This window comes from Leptosomus discolor, chromosome 1, assembly GCF_034619465.1.
Source record: "Leptosomus discolor isolate bLepDis1 chromosome 1, bLepDis1.hap2, whole genome shotgun sequence".
Taxonomy (NCBI): domain Eukaryota; kingdom Metazoa; phylum Chordata; class Aves; order Leptosomiformes; family Leptosomidae; genus Leptosomus; species Leptosomus discolor.
In genome coordinates, this window is record NC_141391.1 from 162,283,257 (window position 1) to 162,308,269 (window position 25,013).

General features: G+C 54.4%; 1 protein-coding gene across 1 annotated transcript; it reads right to left on the reverse strand.

Annotated features, from left to right (window-relative positions):
- Positions 1-2,818: 2,818 nt before the first annotated feature.
- PDGFB (platelet derived growth factor subunit B) lies at positions 2,819-16,147 on the reverse strand. The gene is made up of 6 exons (XM_086469246.1): positions 15,992-16,147; positions 9,267-9,363; positions 5,943-6,026; positions 5,237-5,442; positions 3,361-3,502; positions 2,819-2,955 (listed from the first exon to the last, which is right to left on the reverse strand). Exons 1-6 carry the CDS (start codon positions 16,145-16,147, stop codon positions 2,819-2,821), a joined length of 822 nt encoding a protein of 273 aa, XP_086325372.1.
- Between the last annotated feature and the right edge of the window lie 8,866 nt (positions 16,148-25,013).

A 25,013-nucleotide genomic window follows, 5' to 3' on the forward strand; every position in this document is an offset into this window, starting at 1 on the left:
CTCATTTCTTTGTCTATCGCTACGCAGAGCTGCCCACATCTTGGACCAACTTCCAAGCTAGGTGGGCTGGGAACATCTAACGGGCAAAAATCCGGAAGGAATTTGAGAGGGAAAATGTGAGGAAAACGATGGGAGATGTGGGGTCATTGGCAGGGAGGGAGGAGTGCCGGACACCCGTGAAGGGGTTAAAAACCTCGGGGGAATGACATGATTCTGCTTTCAGGAGCACAGAGCAGGCAAGGACAGCTCACTGAGATTAAGTCATGCTTCTAAGTTTGGCTGTTGTTGGGCTTGTTGTGGTGCCACTTCGCCTCCTGCAAGGAAGTTGTGCTGGGGGGTTGGTGGAGAGCGAGGGAAAAGGGCAACAAGACAGAGAGAGATCGGACGGTGCCTCTGCCCCGTCCCGCCGCAGACCTCGCAGGCACGTTGCAGCAACAGCGTGCTCTTCTGCCAGCCCAACGAAGCCGACGCATGCACGTGCCTCTGAGCTTCCTGCCACTGGGGAATGAAATCCATTTAAGAACATATATATATATATTTATATATGTATGTATAAATACACACACACACGCACACACGCACACACGCACGCACACGTATATATATATATATATATACACACACACATATACATGCGCACACATACAGAGCGAATTTAAAAAATAATTTGAGTCCGAGCCTGGAAAGTTGAATTCTCCACCAGCATGTGCAAAGATGGCTCCCCTTGGCAGGGGCCGGGGCGTGGAGACGATTCTGCCGCCGTCTGCTCCTTCCCCACGATCCAAACACCTTCCAGTCAGCACCAGGAGCAGGAGGGGAAAGGGAGGGGAGGAATGCATTTGGCTTCTTTGTTTTGTTTTGTTTCTGTTCTGTTCCCCGAGATGTTGTATATCTTAGTGGTTTTGGTTTTTCTTTTTTTTCTTTTTTTTTTTTAAAATAAAATATACACACGCACGTTAAAAATATATCTCTGTCCAGGTAGGGCGATAAAAGTCCTTAGTGCATTTTCCATCATCGGTCGCCGCTCGCAATCTGAGATACACCTGTTTTCAACATGCAGGTCCAGTGCAAGTGCTGATCTCAGCTGGGCCCCCCCCAGCCTTACCAGAAACACGAGGGAAAGGGAGAATATTCCCCTTCCGCCCTCTGTCCATTTGTTTTTCTCCTCCCCTCGGAAGAAATTGGACCCACTTTCCTTTTCACATTTTCCATCCCGTCCTCTGGAGCAGGGAAGGCATTGTCCTGACCTTGTGGCATATTGCGGCTGTCGGGGTTCATGATTTTATTTGTACTTCGTTCTTTTCTCATATATATATATATATATATATAGGTCATGTTTGTCCTTTTCTTGTGTGTGTAAAACTTTAAAATTATGCTAATAAATGAAAGAAGGGAGAGGCTTTGGTGGGAGAAGGTCCGCTGATGGAAAGGGAAGCACCAATTGCCGTCTGAACCAGACGTCGAGGCAGATGGACAAAGAGGAAAATTTATCACTCCAAGGACCCCATGGGGGCAATACAGCAAATACATTAAATAAACCTGGAAGTGAAACAAAACCAGACACGGCATGAGAATATGTAACCCTCTCCCCCTGCAACTCCCCTCCTCTCCCGTTTTCTCCTCTGGAAATGTTTGTGTCAAAGGGCCAGATTAGAAGCCCAGGAAGGCTTTTGACCTTCTCTATTTTTGCCCCCGGACAGCTTGAGCCAGAGCTGAGATTTGCATGGGTTTGCATCGTTTCTGCCCTGGGAACTTCGGGCTGGCCAGGAGGATCCTGGGATAATCAGAGCCCTCGCAGTGCTAAGCGTGGGAATACCAATCCCAAGACACCGCCTGGCGCCCCCCGTCCCCAGCTCCTGGGACGCCACATGTGGAAGCCGGTTGTCCCCTCTCCCGAGGTGAGGGGAAGTGAACGTGAAGTGAGTGGCCCAGGCTCATTCAAGGGGCCGTGGCAGAGCTGGAACTGCTGAGTCACAGGCCAGGGCTTTCCCTGTCAGGCTGTGCCACCTCTCTCTAAATTCAGGTCCCCCCAGTCTGCGCCCTGGCTACTGCTTCTCTCTTTTCTGCACCTTTCCCTCTCTCACGGGGAACCAGGGCTTATTCTCCTTTCCCTCGTACCATGAAATTCTTCTGATGACGAGGGAATTGCTCCTGTTTACACAAGCCAGGGAGAGAAGAATCAGACCCTGGACTGACAAAATCCAGATCTGTTGCCAGAGATTCCTGTTCTCCTTTCCCCCGGTCTGACCTTTCTTACGCACTCAGGCTCCTCGCTAGGAGAGAGAAGAACCAAAAGTGTTGCTGCTTTTCAGTCTTTCTGCCAGCTCAACTAATGAAATAAAAGCAAAAGGGATCCCCAGAGCAACATTAATTCTCTGCTTTCAACGGACAATCAATAGAGAAAGGAGAACAGGAGTGGCTCCACAGAAGAGATGAATTACATGCACCCCGGAGGGATCTAGGTGTAGCGAGAAGTCAGGCTCGCTCTCTGTCTGCAAGGGAGGCAGAGAAAGGAGAGGGCAGGGCCCGAGAGCAAGAGAGCTGCCCGTGGTTGCAGCACGATCCTTCCACCGTTGCGAAGAGCCATAAAGCCATAAATAGGATGCCCGTGTTGGGTCCCAGCCTAGTCCTTCCCTGTCCTTCAACCCGGGATTTATCACGCCCAGGCCCTGCAGTAGCCCCGCGCTGAATGAGCGGCCAGCGCTGCGGGAAGGCTCCAAGATGCTGGGCAGAACCACGTCCCGGGAGAACAACTCTCCCGACTGGCAAAGCAGCTCGCTGTTACCTGCCTTGTGCTCTCTCTCCCCTGCCAGCACTTCTATGCTATGAGGATTTCTTTCAGCACTTTCTTATCGTTGACATGCTTGTACTTCTTATGTTTCCTCTTCTGCGCCGGCGGCCGGCGTACTCGCTGCCTCTGTGAGACAGCGGCTGTGGTGAACGGCGGTGACAAGCCTGCCAAAACAGAGGGGAGAGTGTCTGTACAGCGAGGGGCAGCCGGCTCATGTTGAAATATCTTTCTCCGCACACTATCAACAAAGAGCTCTGCAACAAGAGGGCCACAAGGCCTCCTTCTGTTCTTCTGTCCCTTGTCCTCTGTTCTCCACAGTCTCTGCCCTCTCCCTTTTCCCACGATGCCCTTCCCCTCACCTCTCACCTTCCCCTCCTTCATCTCCCTCGGTTTCAGGCCCTTGCTGGCAGGCAGACATCCTGGGAAAGGTCCCTCGGCTGGTGTAAGCCAGCGAAGGCCCACGGGATTCACTGGAGCTAAGCAGACTGAAACCAGCGGAGGGCTCTTCCCTCTCTCCCCAGCCTCCCTTCTCACGCCTCCCTCCGCTCTACTCATGCCAAGACCCTTACGTCTCTGTTCACGTGGCCCTGGCCGGCTGTTCCTGGGGGGCGGACGGGACACCGCTTCACACCGACACTGCACATGGTCCTCCAAAGGCACAACGACTTTTTTGAATTTTGGCTTCCTCTGGACAAATTCGATCTTGTTCACCTATTTGGAAGAGAGAGGCAGGCAAAAGATTTAACACAGCTGCAGCTCCCGCTCTGCAAAAATAATCAGTGTCAGTACGCTTCAGTACTGGCTCTTTTCCTAAAGGGTCAGAAGGCAGTTTATAGAGCACGGTTCAAACTCAGGGGTGGCGTGTACGGGAGCTAATTCTGCACACACCAGCAGAGCAGACCTAGACCAGGCAAGTTTGGGTGTGACTGGTTGTTTCCCCCGTTCCTAACTATTGCCACTGCTTCAGCAGGATGACTGGCTGATCACAGACAGGAGCATGGGACGTGCAGAACATGCTAGCCTGCTTCTGACAGACGTGATGGCGGAGACCTGGGGGCAACCAGAATTAGTTCTCACACGATCCTCCAGGAAGGGCAAAAGGAGAAAAGCTCAGGCCCGACGCAAGCAAAACGCAGCCTCACCAGCTCTGCTGAGGCCTGCCTGAATTTGTCTCAAGCTCTTTAATAACTCACGGGGCTGAAGCCCTCAGCTCTGTGTTTCACGGGAAAGGCGGTGCTCTGGAAATTCCCTCGGACTCCCCACCAGTGCTGACTCAGAGGGAAGACTCACAGCTCTGCATCCCACCACAGGGCACAAGCTTCCTAAGGGGTCCTCCCACTCCAGGAGCGGCTGGGCCTGACCCCACTCAGCTTATCTAACAAGACCTCGGTCCCTGAAGTGCTCCGCAAGCTATAAATACTTGCTCTGCCGCGCGTCTCGGATTGAATTCCTTTAAACCCACTGCCCCCAGCCGCATCCCTCAGCCAGTGCCGAAGCAGCCAGGCTGTTTATCTTTCCTTGAAAGCCCACTCCACACGCTTCAGACCACACGCTGCTCGCTAGACAAACACTTCGAGCCAAACAATAGAGAGACCTCTGTCCTCAAAGAAACCATTTCCAGGTCACTTTTTCAGGCTGGCTTTTGACCTCTCACTTGTTTTTTCCACAAAAACAACTGCTCCCCCCCATTTTTCCCTCATTCAGCCTGGCTTTTCTGAGAAAGGAATTTCCTGATGAAAAGAGCTGTGTGAATACAACCTCTCCCAGCCAACCTCAGCCGCCTGCCTGGGGGAGTCTCTTACAGCTCAGGCAGAGGATTAGTACAGGGTGAGTATTATTTTTAAACAAGCTGTCTGGGAGGAAGCTGTGAGGAGATCACTGGTAGCTGTGAGGAGGGCAGGATCAGAGCAAGAGGTCAGCCATCAGGTGTCTGCTTGCTGCTGGAGCGGGTCAGGAGGTGACTGTGGGGCTGAGAAAGAGGAGAAGCTGCTCCAGCGCACGTCTTGGGAAGACGCTGCAGCAGCAGCAGCGAGGGGGATGGAGCACTGCCACGACAAGCCTTCCTCTTTTTTGCATCAAAACCAGTTCCCGCGACAAAAGCGTCCTGTTTCTTCTGCTCTAACACAGCAGATAAGGCTGCCTCCAGCCACAGGAACAGCCGTGGCACGGAGCTGCAGCTGGGGACGGTGCCCTGTAGCTCTGCTACGGTGACAGTCCCCAGCTGCTGGACAGCACCAGCCCTCCCAGCAGCTGGCACGGACGTCACCCCGCGCCAAAGGCCGCAGCGGTGCATGGCTAATGCAGGAGACGTGACTGCAGAGGGGGTGCGAGGGAACAGACAGATGCGTGAGCCTCGCACCTGAGACCCGCCGTGGTTTTGGTTTTGGGGGGTAGGGATGGAGGTGGGCTGTGGCAGGAGGGAGCAGTGGGAGGCATCTCCCTTACCTGGACGTGCCGGACACGAATCTGCGTGGGGCGACACTGCACGTTGCGGTTGTTGCAACACCCGGAGCAACGCTGCACCTCCACGCAGGGCGGCCACACCACAAAGTTGGCGTTGGTGCTGTCCACCATGTTGCGGGAGATTTCAAAGACCACCGCCCGCGTCTTGCACTCTGCGAGGACAGCTGGCTCTGCTGCTGCCAGAGCATCTACAGAGGGCCAAGAAAAGAAGGGGGGATGAAACGGGCTTTGCAGCTGTTACCAACCCCCTGCAGCCACCTCTACTGGAAGAGAAAGACCCCACACGGCTCTCTCACACACACACACACGCTCTTTCTCCTTCTCCCACCTCTCCAGCCCCCTCTCTGGACAGAGCTGCGCCCTGTGGAGGAGATCCTGATAAAATGATGCTTCTCGCTGCAGCAGCAGCCCTAGGCAGGAGAGGAAATTTCTTTAGAGCAAATCAGTACCAGCAGGATTTAAAGCAGAGCAGCTTGCAGAGCTCCAGACTCCCTCTCCTGCCCTTCTGGGGTGTAACACCCAGCTCCTACACGACGCCCAGACCCTCTTTCTCGTCTGTCTACTACACATCCATACGCAGTATATAACCTCTACCCCGAGACGTGTGTTTCAGACACACATCTACACCCAGCCACAGCTGCTCAGGTGAGTGCCCCAACAATCACAAGGTGCAACACCCCCGACTCACCTAGGCTTCGTCGCTCTCGAGACGGAGCCACTGCATTTTGACCAGTCTGAGTTGCATTCAGGTCCAGGCTCGAGCTGTCCTCCTCTGCAAAGGGAAAGACATGACCTGATGATAGCACCAGGCAGAGGCAGGAGAAGACGGCAGGCACTTGTGCTCGTCTCATCAGGCAAAGTGCAGCGACGTGGGATAAGCCATGACCCCAGTACATCACACAAGGTGTAAATCCACCAGCAGGGTCACGGCTCTGGTGGGGCACAGACACTCTAGGTTTGCTCTTTGCTCAGACTAGGCAGTTCGAAGCGACAAGCCTATCGTGAAAGAGGGGTCCCAGTCAGGTCTGGGAGAGGAAAACTCCAGCTCGAGAATGATGAGGCCTACAGCAGGGCTGTCTGCCGTCAGAGAGGCGGAGCGGAGGGATTCAGACAGGCTGGCTGAAGCCAGTGTGTGGCAAGGGGGATAAAGACCTGATGGGACAAGCAGAAAGTTTAGTATATAGCACTGAGGTGCCTTGCTGGGATGGCTGGGGACTGGGAGAGGTGGGGTGTGAGAGGGCAAGCGAAGGGTTCAATGGGCGGGAGGTGGGGTGCTTGGTTTCTCTCTCTGAACCCACCGCAGCCGCTCTAGGTTACAGTCAGTTTTACAACAGAAGAACAGAAAAATAAAGCTGAAATGTTTTTTCCCCTATCCTACTCTAAGGTAAGCTGCAGAATCTGGAGGTATTTCAGTCAGTGATGGGAGAGGAAGGCAGATAGCATTCAGGCCAGCCCTGAGCAGTTCCCTCCCACCCCACTGCTTTTTCCCATAGGAAGCGCTGAATAGAGAAATGCCCATAATCCCCATGGAGCACTCCAACACGCAGCCCCTCCTGAGCTCCGGACAATGGCCGCGCTCAGAGATAGCTCCCACCCAGCCACAGCTCCTTCCTTCTCTGACCTGCTTTAGCAGCTGAAGGAAGCTGAATGGACGTCAGCATCGAGGGAGCAATTTTCTTAAAGGGAATTTGGGGCCAGTGGAAGATCTCTGTTTATCAGATGTGCGGTGGAGCAGACTTCCCATACCTATCATGTCCCATCCCTCTTCCTCAGTCCTGCCCTACTGCAGCTCTCTTGTAAGGAGAAGCAGGGACTTTGCTCTCTACTCAGCTCTGAAGCAATCGCTGAAGCATTTGGGATGGGTGCACAGAGGCTCTGTTCACAAGGCAGGAATCACATGCCAGTGCAGTCAACATCTATGAGGTGGCCACACAGACACCCTCTAAAGTGTCTGGAGAGGTGTGATCAATTCTAGGGCACCATTCATCTCACCCTGAGGCAGGCACACAGAATGAGATCTGGTAGATCACGCTCCAGAAGGGCATAGCTCTGCAAGGGCTACAGAGGGTGTCTGGATGACTGGCTTAGATGGTCATGCCTGCTTTGCAGGCAGCCACAGTTAAAGGAGATGACCCCCACTCTACACCCCTCTGTTGTTGGTTCTACAGTAGTGCCTAAGGTCAGGAGGGTAGTATCTCAGCTCACCCGCCTCCTGGAGCTGCCTAATCCTGGCTCCCTGTGGAGTCAGTGGAGGGCAGTAGCTGTGGCACATACACGAGGCATAGACAGCACAGGGAATAGCCCCACCCGCTTTGGGATTATTTTTTTAACACACTTATTTGCTAATACACTAATTCCACACAGGGCAAGCAAATGGTGATGCCCCTCAGTCACTACCTGGGAGCAGATGAGAGCCACAGGATGCAACAAAGAGACAACTTCACAGCACCACTTTCTGCTTCCCTGACCAGTCTTTCCCATCTGGGACCTGAAGTGAAACCAGTGACTGAAAGCTCTGCAGCCTTCTCCCATACCCCTGGGCTTTTCAAGCCAGCAAGAGAAGCCCATTTTATTTCTTAATCGTGAGGGTGGTTAGTAACTGTGACAGAGGTGTATCTGTTCCTTAGACACCGGGACATGACAGACTGCACGCATCTTCTCAGCCGCTCCTTCCCCTCCCCTCCATCCTGCGCCGCCTGGCATTTTATCAGATGAGGGTGGGGGCTGTCTTCTGCGCAGAGGTTGAGTTGATGAAGGGGAGGGGGGGGAAACAGCAACAACTGTTGACTCGAAACAAATCTCCTATTGAAAACCATGTCCCTCCCTCCCCCAGGTTGTCCTTCTATACCCCGGGTCAGCACTAAAGAGGGTTGGGGCGGGGGGGACCAGCCTGGGACAATCCAGTACAGCTAATTTTGGAAGTTGCCCCATTGTGTGGCTCGTGGACGAGGAGAAGGGAACTGGTGAGGGCAGGGAGAGGCCGTGGTGGTGGGGAGCCTCGTCGCCTCTTTCTAAGGCAAACAATAGCTGAACGCAGCTGGTGCCCTCCCCCTCGCTTTCCCCCCCCCTGCCCCTCCAGGGCCGTTTTGAAAGGCAGCGGGAATGCTTTTGAGACTGCGCCAGTGGTTGGACTGGCATAGGAAACAAAAGCAGGAAATTCTGTTCCCCCGTAGATAGTGTCTCGGCAAGGATTACAAAGCTCCAAACAGACAAAACACGAGAGAGAAGGCGAGCTGGGGGGGGGGGGGGGGGGGGGGCGGGGGATGACGGGCAGGAGCAGGGTTAGAATAGAAAGGAATTTGCTCTGAAGAGACCATTTATAAATAAATTCCTGGGCCAGCCCAGCCGCCGTGGCGCGTGCTCCAATTCCCACACGTGCCGACCCCTCCACGCTTTGCTGCTCCTGCCGCTGGCTGTGCTCAGCCCTGGCCAAGTGACCCCGAGGCACTGTGGCCCCCGGAGCTCTTATCTACGGGCAAGAGGTGAAGTGATGCTACCCTGACTTAGCCCCTGTCCCGTATCTCAACCAGGGACACGTGTTCTGCTGCTCCTATCCTAAGAGCCTCTGGGAGCCCAGGGCCCTTTGTGGATGCTAAATGTGAGAACTCGTTCAGCCCTTTCCTCCTCTGTCACTCTATTCCCACCTTCTCCACCTGCTAAACTGATCCTTGGCCAATTCAAGCCCTGCTGCCTGTGCACCTCTCAGGGTGAAAAGTGCTGAGCCCAGTTCCTTGCACTCACCTTGCCCATCTCCTATCATTTTCGGAAGCCACTGTCCCTCAATAAACCAGGCAGTTAGGAGAAGATCTAAAAATGCATCTAGTTGCCTAACTCCCACAGGTTTCAGGGGGGGCTAGGTGTGGAAATAGCCAGGTCTTGGCTCCTGAATGGTTCCTACATTTATAGTGAGGTCTGATGATAGTGTGCCTGCTGGAAAACAGAATAACCCCTCCCTCCCCCCCGCAAAGAGTTAAGAAAAAATAGAGAAGTGTTTGGTGAAAAGGAGATTTACCTACGGAGTCTATCCGCAGGGCGCGCTGGAGGTCGCTGATGGAGCGCACTGAGCTGCCACCCAAAATCTCATAAATGTCTTCAGGTATGGGGTCCCCCTGACAGATGACAAAAAGAAAAGTAGGGGAGAAACAAGCGTTAGAGAGGCGGTCTGCAAATACTGACAGCGTCACGGAGCGGGAGTGGGGGGAATCAAAGGGGCATGGAGGAGGCACGACAGAACCAGCGAAACGCAAAGATGAGGCCTCATGAAGGCATCAGCCTGAAACCTGAGCAAAAGCGAGAGAGCCCCTCTTGCTGCCTCTCATAAAGCAGTCAGGAGGCTGAAAAAGCCCAAAAATGCCCGGGCTGCGCAGCAGAGCCCCGAACACTATGCAAGCAGCCAGCAAGGCTTCCTTCTCCGGTGCTGTATGACTTCTCCAGGTGGCCTCTCATTCCTGCTGCCTGCAGTAAAGGCGTTTTAACAGACTTCCCTTACGCTATCAGATAAAACCTTCCCAATATTTCCCTCTGTTATGAAACTCCCTCACGGGCTTTGTCAGATATCGTGTGTATGTGCGTGTGCGTGCGCGTGTTTTCAAACCACAGCGGCCCAATAATATACAACATTTGCATACTCTTAAAAAAAAAAAAAAGGTGGGGGTTGGAGAGGAAGATTGACCTTCGCAGCTGAGGCTGCTCCGGCATGAGCCCGCAGTGAAACCACAAACGCTGCAGGGAGGACATGAAAGGCTGTTCGAGGCAGTGGGCTGAGGAGCTCATTTGGACGGAGAAACACATGGGAATTTGGATGTCATTGCATGCCAGTGCCAAAAAACCTTAAGTAAGCAGGTTTATAGACATCAGACGATGGGCCAAATTCAGGGTTTGTGCGGGCAGGTGCAACGCCATCAATCTCTCGGGAAATTTTACCCTGGCACCAGGCTTGAACGGGCCCCAGTGACAGCACTTAACAAGACTACAAAGGAGTGGTGTGGGAAAGTAAGCACTGATTAAAACATACTTCCGAAAGACTAGAAAAAGAGACGGAGGAAAGTACTGGCCAAAGTGTTTGCTTAGCTCCTAGCTCTCTTCATTCAGGGCTACTCATGCGGAAAAGCTGCTCTTTCAGCCGGGTGCTGGATGCCGTCTGAGCCACAGCCCTACACATGCCCCTGTAACTGAGAGGAGAACTTGGCTCGTGTGCTTGTGAAGCGCAGGGATTCTTGTGTGGGTTTTTATGGGCAGTTGGTGGCATGTGTGTGGTCCTTCTAGTGTACAGCTATTCCCTCCCTGCCTGCGTTCAGCGCAGAACATTTCCCTTCCACTTGAGAAAAACCACCAGGCAGGTGGTTAAACGTTGGCTTTTAAACCTTGAGGGCTCTAGCCCAAACCTGCAGCCACTTTTGCATGGCTGCTTGAGCCTGGCACCCTCCCATGCGCACCTGTCCCTTGGCCACCCGCCCTTCGCTGCTACTAACAGGGCTATTGAGTGCTCCCTCCTCAGCCCTGCTAGCCCACCCTTCTAATACTATAACTTAAACTAGGACCTAGGACGTGGTGGTTTGAAGGCTGCTGCAGCCCAAGTCACGGGGCAGAAACCTCCTCGGACAGCCGCAGAGCAGACGACACCAGCATCTTAAACCTCCGCAGCCTGATCCACCAGAGAGCTCAAGTCAGACTGAGCCTCTCTGCCCTGCTCCGTCCCTGTCACTGTCACATCTCACCACAGATCTTGCTGTCCGCCTGCAGCGAAAAGCAGATTTTGCATCCCCAGGCATTACTTCCCCAGTCTCCGAGGGAGAGGGAAACAGCATCAGTGATGAATGCACAGCAAGAGAGAGACTTGTATAATTCAGGGATCACTGAATAGCTGCGAAATGAAGATGCCTTCTGACAACTCCTGCTGCGTGAGGAAGTGGGACCAACAGCCCAGGGCTGGAGAGGCTCTGCAGCACTTCCCTGCCTTGAGCCACACACATTTACTGGAAAAGGGATCATTTGCAATTCCCAGTACTTGCAGCCAGAGCTCAGCACTGGGCGGTGAAATTGCAGGCTTTTTAATGTTTGCACCTGTCAGCCAAACGCATTTGTGTACGAATGCTGCCGTGCACCGATGCCCCTGGTCCTTCCTGACACTTAATACGTGTAGGAAATGGAACTTTATTTTAAACTCCAGCACTCGCTAGGGGAGAGCGTGGGCAGGTGCTACGAGACTCGGTGACTTTGGAGGCGAGCTGGGAGGTGTCACCTTGCTAACTGAGCAGGGGGAACAGATACGAATCGGGGATTGCAAACACAGGCCCTCAGGAGCCGGATTGCTGGGGACTGCCTGTAGGAATAAGCTCCACTCCCTGCTCACAGCAGCAGTTTTAGGTGCCAATTTTTTCTTGTCGCAGATACTATCAGCATGGCTACGGCGTATCACCAGCCCACACGGCTCATAATCCTGTCCTCCTCCCCGGGGTTTGTGAGGCAGCTCTGCCAGTGACAACCACAAGCCTGTGAAGCTACTTACTTTCCTCCAGTGCTGCAGAACCGTGCCTAAGGCTGGCTTAAGAGCAGCTATGCACACCTGAGCTGCACGGTGTGTCCTTGCTCCCTTTGGGGTCTGTGATGGGGAACAGCCATGCCTCTGGGTCACCACCCCAGCCCTATGCCTGGGGGGCTCTGGGGCTGGGGCACCACACACCCAGGTTCGGCACACTGGGTGGGGATGGGACACAGGGAAGCAGAGCCACCTCCACTTGTCCCATGGGGTCAGAAGGTGGAGGAGCATTGCAGGAGGTAGGATCCCCAACAGAGCAGCCCAAGCAGCTGGTGCTTTTCCTGCTCAGCAGCTCCTCTGGAGTTATTTGTCTAACACAGGTTAACAATCTCCTTTTTTAACTTCGCGGCAGATCAAAGACGACTTTTGTCTCAATGGACTCCTGGCTGGCTGTCAAGTGCCCCAAGGCCTGGCCTCGTTTTCCTGCGAGGCCCTGAATTCCTAGAAGAAAGTAAGTTTGTTCTTCACTCCCTCCGGCTGCCCCCAGTGCCTGGCTCTCCCCAGAACTGCAAAGGCACCCCCTGCTCTGCCAGTCCCCTGGCAGCGACGTCCCCTTCCCTTCTCCCGGCTGCCGGTGCTTGGGGCGGGGGGGGTGGTGAGAACCAGGCCACACCTGACACAAGGCAGCAGAGCACCTGGGCAGGGGCCCTGCCTGCCCGGCAGCCGCTCTGCGCTGCGGCTGTGACGCCGGGGCCTTTCAGCGTGCCAGCTTTGCCTCCCTCCTCCCAGATGTCTGCGGAACTGTTTGGTCGCTGCAAACTGATGCACGTAGAGCAATGCCCTGCAAAGAGGACGTTCCTCAGTCCCTGCTCCCCACGCACACATTCTCTCAAAATCAGCCTCCTCCCTAATTCCACCACCTCCTGCCTCTGGAGCTTTCAGCCAACCTATGTTTTTTGAGCAGCAAGGATGCTGAAAGGTCCCCTTGTGATCAGCCGCAGCCGAGGTGGCGCAGAGAATATGCAGGGCTGTGGTCTGGTCCTCCCTCCGGCTATTCATAAGCCTTGGTTTCGGAGTCTTGCCCGAAGGTGTGTCTCTCTTGGTAGCACAGCAGATACAGAGGAGGAGGGAGCAAAGATTGTGCAACTGGCAGAGAAGGCAGACCCTCAGGGCTCAAAGAAACCAGCCAAGGATACTCCCAAGGTGAGGACTCCTCCTCTTCTTTGAGGTGGTGAGTCCACACACGCATGCACGTGTGACTGCACACGGAAGGACAGCAGGGTAGCAGCAGCAGGGACGTTCAGGGCAGGGAAGCACCAGCTATCTGCTGCTCCGCCCAGGAGAGGAAGACTTTCCCGAGCACCTCCACACTGACCGCAGCAGGGGATCTTGGCAGCAGGGTCTCGAATGATCAGCCAGGCAAAAAAACCCAGACAAACAGCATTTTTAAATTCCCTCTGAAGCCGATGTGAGGACCCCAAGGGGAGACTCCACCACGTTCTCTAGCAGACAGCAAGACCGTCAGCAGCTGCCACCAGCCCGCTGAACCCCAGAGGCTCTTGCTCCCCTGGCACAGGGCTTCCACCCTTCCAGCACCACTCCCAGCTACTGGCGGACCCCGACATCTGCCTGCCGGAGGACCACACATGCCTCTCCCCACAGCAGGCACAACCCTCCTCACACGAGCCCCTTTCACGTGGGACAGCAGCTTACATTTTCCTCCCTTAAAAGAATCAAACTTCACGTTTGATCTAGCCCACGTTCCTAAAAAAACAGCCGCACCTATCCACCCTTTTTCCCATTCTACTGCTCCATCCTGCTCCTCCACTGTCCCCCCACACCTCCCCTGCGAGGGCTGGAGGCATTTCCCCCTCCCCAGGGCTGGTTGTGTACCAGCAGCGCTGGAAACAGCGCAGGAACCACTGTCATTCTCTCCAGCTGCTGCGCATCAGCTGACGGTGAGAGGGAGGCAAGGACGACTCGCCCAGCTCCTTCCACGAGCTCACCCCAGACATGTCATCCATCCCGTCTTCCACGGCTTTGTCCTTGTCACCGCCTGATGCTAGGAAGACTTGGGAAGAGCCCGGGTGCCTTGCACTGGGAAGATGCGATGGGGAGCTGGGATGAGGTTATAAGCAAGCACCCAGCCGCACCCCATTCCTCAGGAATTCCAGAAAGCCCTGCCAGTGGGGCTTCACCCCAGCACAACCACGAAGGGCTCAGCCCATCTCTGTAAATGTTGCAAGGCAACTATTTCAGCCCGTGGGGCAAATGCAAATTGGTTTAGCATCCTCACTTCCCAACTGGCAAATACCTTCCCGTTGAGGCTCGTACTCCCTCCCTCCGGCTGGAAGAGCTCCAGGGCCCTCCAGCTCCAGATGGGTGTGATGGAAGAGGGACTCAGGAGGCTCCATCTCCTGGCCCAGGCCTCTGCTGATCAGGGGGAGCTACGCTGGGGAGGAGGTGCAAGCCCCATTCAGAGGATGAGTGTGGTTCAGAAGCCTGGTAGGAGTCGTGTTGTATGCACCTGGTGCAGAGGGTGCAACACACTGCCCTCAAAGTGGGTGTGGGGGACTGGCTGCAGGCTGAAGCATCTACCCAAGTAGAAACCTTCTTGGGTCTCTGGTCATAAAATGACAAATATCATGAGTCCTCCCAAGAAACCTAGAGCCAGAATTCCCAAACTCTAACCCTACTAGGTTGTCATAGAGCTCTGCTGGCTTTTAATGTGATTACAGTGCAAGAATAACAGCCCCCTGGGATCAGACACTTCCATCTTCACCCTTCCCCAGCGCCAACCATAGCTGATGTTTCACATTGCATGGGAGAAAGAGATCTGAGCCACCCACAGAGGAAATACCATCCTCTGCCCAAACAAACATAACCACTGGGCAGCCCACACTCTAACTGCTTCCCTTTGCGGCTTGAGCAAGGGCAAAATGGGCCCATAAGGAGGCGACGCGATACTTCGCACCCAACCCCTTCCCTGCCACCCACAAGAGAGGCTGCCTGAAAATGAGGAAGGAAAAGAAAAGATGCAAAGGGAGGAAACTTTTGGTGGAAGGATATTTCCTGCCCCCGACAACCCCCAAGCTGCAGATCCAACCCATGATTTTGCCAACTCGGGTAGAGCTGAAGTGGGAACCGAGCGCTGCGTGTAAATGGAGTTTCTGATCCCCTCAATCTGCACGCAATCTGACGCAGAAATGTGGCAGCAGAGGTCAAAGGATTTGGGGTCTTGGGGCTCCTTTTCCTCAACCACAGCTCAGGGTGAGGCTTTGATTTCCATGTAGGGAAACCAAAGAGGGTTGGGGTGTACATTCATCAGCCAAATCTACCGCCTGGCCCCCACCCTGTGCTCAGCTTCCTCCTGAGCAGAGCATGCAGGAGGGCTGCAGGACAAGATGCTCGTGTGACCGTGCAAGTGCAGCAGAGGCACTCATCTCCTGCCTCTTCCCATGGCCGCAGCTAGACACCCTACTAAATAACCGTGCCACCCCAGTGCTCGTGTCTCTAGCCATGCTGTCCCTCTCCTCGCCCCTTTCAAAGCCCCCCGCCCTTTCTCCATCAGCCCCCAGGCGATGCCAGGTTAGGTTTTGTGCTGTGCGTTATTCTGGAGGTGGCAACTGGGCCCCGGTCCCTGCCTCACGCATCCTGCCGCACTGCTAAAATAACCAGAGGGGGCAAGAGGCTCGGCGGAATCGCCGGCTGGCACCGCGCCCCGGGGTGACGGCCGCTGGGCGAAGCTGCCGGCGGGGCAGGAGGCTGCCGGCTCCCCGGGGCTCCCCAGGCGTTAACCAAGGACCGATTCACCCCGGTCTCCCCTTCCCCACCAGCCTGGCGCTAGCTCCAGCCCGGGACATACACGGGGGTGGGTTTCTCTCCCCTCAGGACGGGCCCCGCCGGGGAGGCACCCCCTCCTGAGGAGGGGAGCAGCCCCCGCTGCGAGGCGGGAAACCGGCGCCAACGGTCGCTCCCCCTCAGGGCCGGGGGCGGCCGGCTCTGCCCGCCATTAGCGCGCCCGCGCCCCTGCGCAGCCCTTCTTCCCTCAGAAAGGGGCAGGAAAGCCGCCGCCCACCCGGGCTCCTCGCCGCAGCCGTGCAGCTCCGTTCTCCCACCACCTACCCCGGCCACCCCCGGGCTTCACCCCGCCGCACCTGCGGGGCGGGAGGCGCCGCCGCTGCCGGTCGTCTCCCCCCCCCGCCACTCCGGGGCTCGCAGCTCGGCAGCACCGCCCGCTGCCAGCGACGGAAACTCACCTCCAGGCGGGCCAGGGGCAGGGAGAGGATGAACGCGAAGACCACGCCGAAATTCATCCCGACTTCAGGCCCCGCCGGCTGCGGGCACATGGACGGCGAGCCCTGGGAGGGAAGCGCTTCCCGCAGACAGCCCCGCGGCCGCCCGGCCTCAGGCATCGAGGGCACCCCGCGTTCCCATCGCCCCTCCGAGCCGGGCTGCTGGTGGGAGAGTTGCAGGAGCCCTTGGAAGCGGAGGTGGTGGTGGTGGTGAGGGGAGACAGAGGTAATTCTCAGTGACTTGCCTGCCTCTGCGCTATCTCATAAGCCCGGTGGAAAAAAAATGCAGTCCCTCGAAATTATACGCATCCAGAGTCTGCGTCCCCCTCTCCGCAAGGGATGCTTCAGTATTGCCTTTTGCTAGGTGGTCCACATGCTATTTTTCCTCTTGATTGTCTTCGGTTTTATATATATATATATATATAAGATTTTACATACAGGTAACAGTGACTCAATGTTCTTAGAAAAAGACACAAAATAATAATAATAATAATAAAAAAAACTTTTCCAAAGTTTGGTACAAAATCCAAAAAACAGAATCTTCTTCCTTAAGGTGTCCTTTTCTTAAAATGCTCCTTTTCTTCCTTACACCCACTTGCTTTTTAGCGAAAAGTTGCTAGTGTACATTGAATTTCTTCCCCTTACATTAGGTTCCTGCTTGGACGCCTTCTCGTTCGAAGTGTTGGCGGTTTGCTTGGACGTGAGGTTTGCTTTGGGTTTGGAGACAGGTGAGAGCAAATGTTTTCGCTCTGGTTTGCGTGTGTGTCTGTGTGTGTGCGTGCGCTGAGCCTTGACAAGCCTCAGAGAGGAGCCGCTGCTGCCTCCCGCGCTCTGTTGCAACAAGAAAGGAGGGGAAAAAAAAAAAAAAAAAAAGGCAGAAAAGGTAAAATTGAAGGGGAGGCGAGCGAGCTGATGGGTCTTTATTTTAGTCTGCGAGCTGCAAGAGAGACTAAACTGGCACTCGGGGCTGCTCCTTTTATAAAGGAGAGGAGATGGGTGGAGCATAACTTGCCATCCTCCTCTTGGCTGGGTATCAGAAAAATCTAGTGAGGGAGTAGCAGCCCATTGCTGACAAAATAAAAAGTGTGTTAATTTAAATGATAAATTAATTAAAAATGACTAATGCTGTAATAACCCGTATAATGTGGCTTTAATATCGCGTGAGGAATGGGGACAGAAATTCCTTCCTCCTCGGCAAGAGATAAGAAGAGAGGAGTTCCCGGCACAGTAGTTTGTTATTTTTTTTCTGGCCCCGGGTTCTCGCTCTTGCAGGCTGGAGCCCATTTCTCTAAGCTTCACTCGCCTTCTTCCCTTCCCTGCCCTGCTACACCACTAGCTCCAGGGAGAGAGGCAGCTTTAGTGTCTTACATCTCTTTGTGTGCACGGAAAAAAAAAGCCCCAGAAATTTAAACATTGCTACAAGACAGTCTGGTGTTGCTCATGGCACTGGGAGGTATTTTGCTGTGTGATTATCTCCACGATGTAATAAACATCTGAAGGGAAATTAAGCAAGCAGATATTTGCTGGGGGGGGTGGGGGGTGGGGGGGGGTGGGGGCGAGAAGGATGGGGAGGGGAAGTCTGCTAACAGGTGAGTTCAAGAAAGAGTCATATCCTATTGAAAAAACACCCGTACGCACGCTCTCTCATGGACATACGAGTGATCTCCCGGTGCGGAGTTGCACACTCGCAAAGCACATTCCAGGCACGACCGGGAGGGGTTTCTGCACCATCTTTGTGCAGGCTCGTATCCACCGATACATTCCTGCACCGTCATGCACCGCAGGCACTCGGCAGGCGTTCGCTCTGAATCCCAAGCATCTTCCCTGCTTTTTCTATGCTACGCACACGCTTCTATCCGAGACGCTCGCATGCACGGCTACGTGCAAATTTTGTCTCATTCACACATCCCTGGGCATCCATGTGTTCTCCTTCACTCTCCCCCTCTCTCTTCCTTTCTCACATACATACACCCACCAGCATACCAGTGGCCTCATCTCACAGCATCACACATGCTCCCTTAGACTATCTAGGTGCCTGCAAGCCTCATGCAGCCAAACCTCTCTAAAACACACGGTCTCACACCAGCACTCGCATATGCACCGTCCAAAGTGTCCGGGTACGAGGAGCGGCAGCCAGAACGGAGCAGCAGGCAGCCCACCAAATGCTCTTCTGTAGTAGGCACCTGACAACACCTCCCAGCTTGGCTAGCTATAGCCCCGAACCTGACTTTGGTCTCATGGATGTGGATGCTGGTCAGGAAGCACAGGGACACAAGGAGGACTGGGGATCCTCCATAGCTTTCTTAAAATAGCATAATAGCTCCTCTGCTCCTCCCATCACTGACACGGGTAACTCAAACAGAACATGGAAGGTCCTATGGTAGGGCAAAGTGCCAAGATGCTCTTGGGTCACAAGGGATCACCGAACTTCACCTCGGCCCAGAAGAAGAGGGGGTAGATTTCCCCACAGGTAGGGAGTTTGTCAGAGCCATGCCAGCTCCGAAGCCCTGGCCATCTGAGGTGCATGACTGCAGAGATAAGGAGTGTCCTCGGAGTCCCTCAGACGGAGTCTGAAGTGGCTCAGTCCCAATTTTGGAGCTCAAGTGGGAAATGTGGAAATGCAACACATACCTTTGCTCATTTCCACCACCAAGGACCTTAACAGGACTTTACCTTAGATGCTCCAGCCATGCTAGTAGCCCTGTCCCACCCCAAATTCCTCAGGGCGCTCTTAGAATTCCCCTCATTCTCCATCCTGGACTACCAGCGGCGTACCAGCCATTTCACGTGATGACAGTTTGGCTCCGACCCCCCAGCAGGGTGGAGCTACTACCCTAATGTCTACCTGGGTGCTGAAAGTCCTTCTGAAATCTGTAGGAGGCTCCAAAAAAAGGTTTTAAAAGGGTTTGGGTCCACATCACCTTGTTCCATATGGCACTGGCCAAAGGAACGGCGTAGCCCTGGGCTCTTTGGTGGTCAGTGGGGGGAAAGCCAAGGATGGCCAAAACAGCTTCTGGAAGTCCTTCTATCTGTGTAGAGGGAGCTGCGGGCAGCTAGGTCCCAAACATCCATGACCCCGTTATGTGTTTAAAGTTCATAAGGAGTAAATAGAGGCTCGGGTGTCCTTTGAGGATCTCTGCCCTCAAATAACCTGCCATGGCTCCACCACCTTCACGCCACCTTATTCAAGCTGTGTAGGGGGTCCCCCATGCCGTAGTGGCTGCCTGGCCAGGACAGAACAGCCTGCGTGTGGGAGGGTTGATTAAATTCCTCAGCAGGGAGAGATATCACCACCGGAGAGGAGAAGGACCTAGCAGGGACTGCTGCAAATTTCTTGCTTGGTAGCAACAAAAGCTACTGCAGGGCCTGGATTTGGGGGGGCTATGTGTGGTGTGTTGGGGTTTTTTTTTAAGTATCCGGCTACATTACATGTGAGCTGGGATAGAAATAGAGTTATTTATTTTCATGTGGATGATGCTGGGCAGTTTTTAGAAGCTCGACATCAGAAACAAAAAGCTAAACCCCATTGAATCTCCAGACGACAAGGAAGAGGATGTTTGGAATTTGACTAATCATCTACCTATGACCCTGCCTGGAAATAGAGCAAAATGATATTCAAGCTGCTCAGGCTTCAGCCTCTTTTCCTTATTCTTTCTGCTTTTAAGACAGGGACAGATTTTCCTGTAGCGGGGTCTTCAGATGCACTAAAGGCTGGGCCAGTCTTATTGGCGTTGAGTTCGATAGGGGCACGTCACTTAAAACCGCTGTGCCTTGAGCTGGGCGGGTGCTCCTTTGATTCTCTTGCTTTTGTGAAATTAGCCTGTCATTTATCCGCCAAACTCCTAAATCTAATTGGGTCGATTCTGTCTTCCCCACACCTGGCCTGTGGGGTGGGCATGGAGGCCTGCAGGGCTATCGGTGTCCCAGATGTCACAGGACAAGAGTTTAAATACACCATTGCACAAGGTGGGAAGAAATTTCGAGGTGACATGCAGTGGCTGGACCGTAAAAACCTCCCGTTAGAGCATCGCGACTTGACATGGTCCGGTTGCAACTGTGCTAGCTGGCAATGGACCCGCAGACAAACCACAACAAAAGCAGAGATTTCATAAGAGCCTGTAGCAGGGTTTCTTATTAAAATACTTTCACCGCCACTACAGCTTTCTAACCTGTGAACAGCTGAACTCATCTCCTCAGTTATTTTCTTATCACTGAGGAGGAGGGCAACACGTGTCCGAAGACAATAGGCAGTTCCTTGCTGCAAGGCTGCTCTCCCCTCATCTCGTGTCGGTGGAAAAAATTATCTACTAGCCACCATCCACAGAGGCACAATGTGAGGGGTGATATCTTCTCCTTTTTAACTTCTTTTCAGAGTGGGGAGAGAATTGTGAAAGGGCAGGAAGAAAAACAGGGCTTACAATGGAAAGCAAGACTCAGTCTGAACAGCTGAGATGTCTCAGCCTCTCCATGATGAGTCCTATTTTGAAAAACAATCAATGGAAAGAAATTAGGAGGTGTTGACAGACAACGTGTAGTCAGCCCGCCCACTCAAGGTATCTAACTTAGGTGTTGCTCCTGCTCCGGTCTCTAAGTTCAAGAGAACGATGAGCAATCCCTACGCCTACTCCACGGGGCTGCTACAGCCGTCAATGGAGGGGAGCAGCCGTGACACTGAAATGAAACACCTAGAGTAAGTTTTATGCCTAGTTTACACCAGGAGGCCCGTTCTGTGGGCGCATCGGTTTTACGCTGCATCGCCCGGTTGTATGAGGTTTATCGTGACCAAAGCAATCAGAACAGAGTCATCGTATGTATCTTATGCCATGTTTTACACCATTTGCTCCAGAGGCTGCTGCCATGGGAGATGCTCCGACTTCTGGATGAGTGAGCTCAGTCTAAGGGAGGAATAAAGGAGGAAAGGAGAAGAGAGACCAAAGGAAGAAGACAGACACAGGCAGGGAGCCTGGTGTTTATATTTGGTGCTGGAGAAAGGCAGAGCCTCGGGGTACCCAGGGCTTGCATAATTCACCTTCTCGCCCCTGGCGCTGGCAGGGAAAATGCTTTCCAAGGATGAGTAAAGCCCTCACAGAGCAACTGGCTCCAGGGGAAAGGGAAGGTGTCACCTGGCAAGCAGGCATTCGATGGGATCTGCCAGGCTTCCTCCAAGAACATCCCCCCCTCTGCCTGTCTCTCCCCAGCAGAGGGATTCCCTCAGCCCCTCACCACCTCCTTCATCTCACCCATTTCTGGCAGAAATCTGGCAGAGAGGAGAGGATGGGGAAGGGGGACGAGCGCACAGACGCATGCAGAGGGCAGAGCACAGCCCCTAACAACGGCAGAGAGGGAGAGGGTTCACGCTGGCCGCAGCTTGCTGCCCCGTGCTTTGGGGTGAAGGAGAAGGCAAAGGCGTTTCACATCTCTGCGGATGTGCAGCTCGAGCAGGATTCAAAGAGAGAAGGCAAAGCTGGGGGCACTGATTTCCCAGCGCTTTCCCATGTGCATACACGTTCCTACACCAGGTGGGGAGGAGGGGATGCAGCCTTCCCGGCTCACGCTACCATACATTTCTCCCCGCCCCCCAACCCCCAAGTTTAGGGTAGAAGGGAACAATTTCCTTACTCTGGCAACCATCCATTATGTCTATGGATCTGCTCCCCACCCCATTCCCCCTCTCTTTCCTGTTTTGATGAAAGGAAAAAATGTTCTGCTTTCCTTCTTTATTTTTCCAGACTGGTGAATAGCACTCGAAAGGAATTTCTCTCCCTCCCCCCTTCCCCTCTCCCAGTATAATAAATATATACGTTATGTGCGTGTGTGAATACACCGCACACCGCAGGTCATCTGTTGTTTTTCAAGAGGCATATACTATTTTTGTTTCCAAATTGATTAGGTGGGCAGCGGTCCCCCTTTCCACTGACACCACCCCAAACACCGCTTCCCCTGCCCTCAGCCTCTGCCACTCACCGTCTCCCCATCCTTTGCCCCTGGGTCCGCAGCGAGCGGCGGTGGCGGTGGCAGCAGTGAGAAGGAAGCTTGCTGAGCTGGAGTAAAAATAGCCCCAGCAGTTACTCAGCTCAGAACGTAACATGACTCATGATGTGAAATGAAGCTGAGGGTCGAAAACCAAAAGCAAGCGTCTCTCCCTCCCCCCTCCACCTGCCATCGCAGCTCACATCGCAAAGCAAAACCCACTCTAAATACTGCTTGCCAGGGGTCGGGGCATCGGCTGAAGTGGAAAGCCCCATGTGTGCTACCTGTGAGAGCTGGTCCCCCTGCCCACGCCGATTCAGTTGCTCCGACACCCGTGGCGGGTGGGTTTGGTGACGCTGCACCCAACCCTCAGCTCATTTACCTCCCGTAAGCCACGGGCCCCGAGTGAAGCTGGCATCCTGTTAATACAGCCAGGCAAAACACCCTGCAGCACCCTCGTGCCGGCATAGCCAGCAGCTGGTTCGCAACAGCACAAACGCGGCCGAGCGCCCTGCTTTGCCTGCACCCGCCGTGGCCTGAGCCTGTGACAGCGGAGAGGAGCGGGTTCGTGCCTGTAGCCCACCCTGCGCCTTGTCCCCGTCACCGGGCAGGGTGCCCCCCCGCACAGTGTGGAGGACACCCTGCTCCCTGGGGCATGCAGGAGAGCAGCACCCGTGGCATGGCAGGAGGCAGGCCGTCGCTATCTGCTGGCCTGTGTAATAAAGGAGGGAGTTTAAAAATAGACTTTGAGCTGCTTTGCCGGAAAGGCAGCGAGATGTATAGCGCGGGTGTGTATTTATCCTACACGCCCTGTGTCTGACTCCCTGCTGGCGTGGGGACCTGCCCCAAAGCAAAGGCACCGCTTGCAGGTCACGGGTGCTCACCGAGGGGCCCTCGTGCCAGTCCTTAGCGCCGCCTTGACCGTGGATGGCGGTGGGTGCGTGGGGTTGAGGGGAGCCCCGAGCTCTGCCTCGCATGTACCAGGGCTGCTCGGAGATGCTGACCCACCACCCCATCCCAAGGCCATTTGGAGCAGTGGGACATGTATCTCTTGCCCACGCCAGACTGACCCAATCTGCAGCTCCTCCGCCCCCGTATACCCAGACAAAGTGGCATCTCTCAGGACAAAGCCTTTCAATAGGTTCCCTGCCCTCTGCCCTCTCCCAAACAATGAGAAATCAAGGAATATTGTCCGAGCTGAATAAAAAGATCTAAATTTAGAGTGTCTGATGTGTTCTTGGTTTCCTGCCATGACTCCCCTCCTCCTCCCCGGCTCCCTCTTCATTGCTCGCTAGCCCTGTGCACAGAAAGGTTTCTGATGGGGTGAGATCACCACCAAGACCCTGTCTCCCCAGTGATGAGACAGAGGGGAATTCCAAGTTTGTCTCCAGTGTCTATTTTTATAGGGCAGGGAGGAGAGCACACCGTTTTTTGCCTCACCAGCTTAGATGAGCAGAGAGGAGAGGGAAACCTAAGGTCAAGAGAGAGGAAACTTTCTCTCCCACTTCAGTCTTCTCATGCTCTGGCCCTGACGTGCCCCATACACTGTCCATATGTTTCCACCTGCTTGTGGCATCGTCGCCTCCAGCTCTGCCACGGCAAGTCCTCGGAGCACTGCTGCCCCTGTGCTGTTCCAGCCCAGAAGCCCTGGCTTGTAGGACCCTTGCTGTCCTCCCACTTTCCCCGAGCAGATCTGGCAAGCAGCAAGCATCTCAGAAAGAGCACACAGAGGCAGAAAAAAGCCCAACCAAAAAAAAAGCCAAGAGGAGAGGGAGAGGAGGGGTGTTATCCAGCAATGTACTCCTGTTATTTAAACAAGGGACTCCCTTGGGTTCGTGCCTGATAAGGCTGGGTGTCAGGGGAATCTATTCATTTGTTTTCCTCTTTAAACAAAAAGGCCTTCCCATAACCACATTGAGGAGGGAGCCAACACCTCTTGATGGACAGACTTGTCTTAGGTGCACACATGCGGGAAGCCTTTCTGTCTTGCTCCTGGAGAAGAAAAAAAGCCTAGATTGTGAGCATTGACCACACCACTCAGTGTCAGTGGAAACAGGAGCACGGGCCAGCAGCATTTTCTGCACGAGGATGGTCACCAGGAGCTAACTCGAGCTTGCCAGCATGTCTGGAGGTGCAGAGGTCCTTTCCGATAGCAGGATCCAGGCAGATGGGCTGGGGGACCGCCTCAAAAGCAAGGAAAATTCCTCCCACCCCTCCTTTGGCTTTGAACAGTGTCTCCCAAGAGCCTCCTCCGACCCTCCCCAGCTTGGTGGCTGAGTCGGCGAGCAGGTGGAGCAGGGCTTTGAGGCCAGCCAGGCTCTCCCACGCTTCGCTCTCTTTCCCTGGCTGCGTAATCGGGGGGGGGGGGGGGGGGGGGGAGTGGATTATGAGTCTTATTATTATTATTATTAATTTCCCTTTTGCCAAGAGTTTGGGGGCAGGCTTTTTGGAATGATGCTTGTGTGTGCCAAGGACAGCACGCCAAGCGTGCCAGAACCGTTGGTGGGACAGGAGGGGGGAAGGAGCAGCACTAGGTGCTCCCAAGGAGGAGGAGAGTCGTCACAGCCTGGCCAACATCATGTGAGCAGGCAGAGAAACCGAGCGGGGCTGGACCTGCTGGGGCAGAGGGGAATGCCCCCCTTCCTTCCCTCTCAGCCACGGGGAACAGCACATGGGGCTCAAGAAGCAAAAGGGAGAGCCAGGAGCCATTTGTTGGTGGAGAATGAGTTTAGCGCCCATTCCCAGCTCAAGGGATTGGCAGTACAGGAGGACGGGGAATGGAAAAGTCCAGGCCTCCTGTTCCACGTGCAGCTGCTGCCAGAAAGCATCAGGCTAATGGATGCAGCAGGGTGGGAAGGGAAAAACCAGCATCAAGGCCACTGGAGATGAGGCCACCCACCGTGGTCTGGCTTGTCACCAGTGTGAGGGAGCAGTGAGAACAGGACTGCTCCACAAAAGAGGACAAGCCAGGAGCCAGGAGTGACCCCAGCCCAGGTAGTGACCCTGCTGATCTGGG

Bases quoted from the DNA above. Each gene is read 5' to 3' on its own strand.
- PDGFB (XM_086469246.1), bottom strand. From the start codon at position 16,147: ATGCCTGAGGCCGGGCGGCCGCGGGGCTGTCTGCGGGAAGCGCTTCCC. The intron at 6,027-9,266 runs GTAAATCTCCTT...TTCCCTTTGCAG, and splicing joins CCTGCGGATAGACTCCGTAG to AGGAGGACAGCTCGAGCCTG. The intron at 5,443-5,942 runs GTGAGTCGGGGG...GGCCCTCTGTAG, and splicing joins TCGAGAGCGACGAAGCCTAG to ATGCTCTGGCAGCAGCAGAG.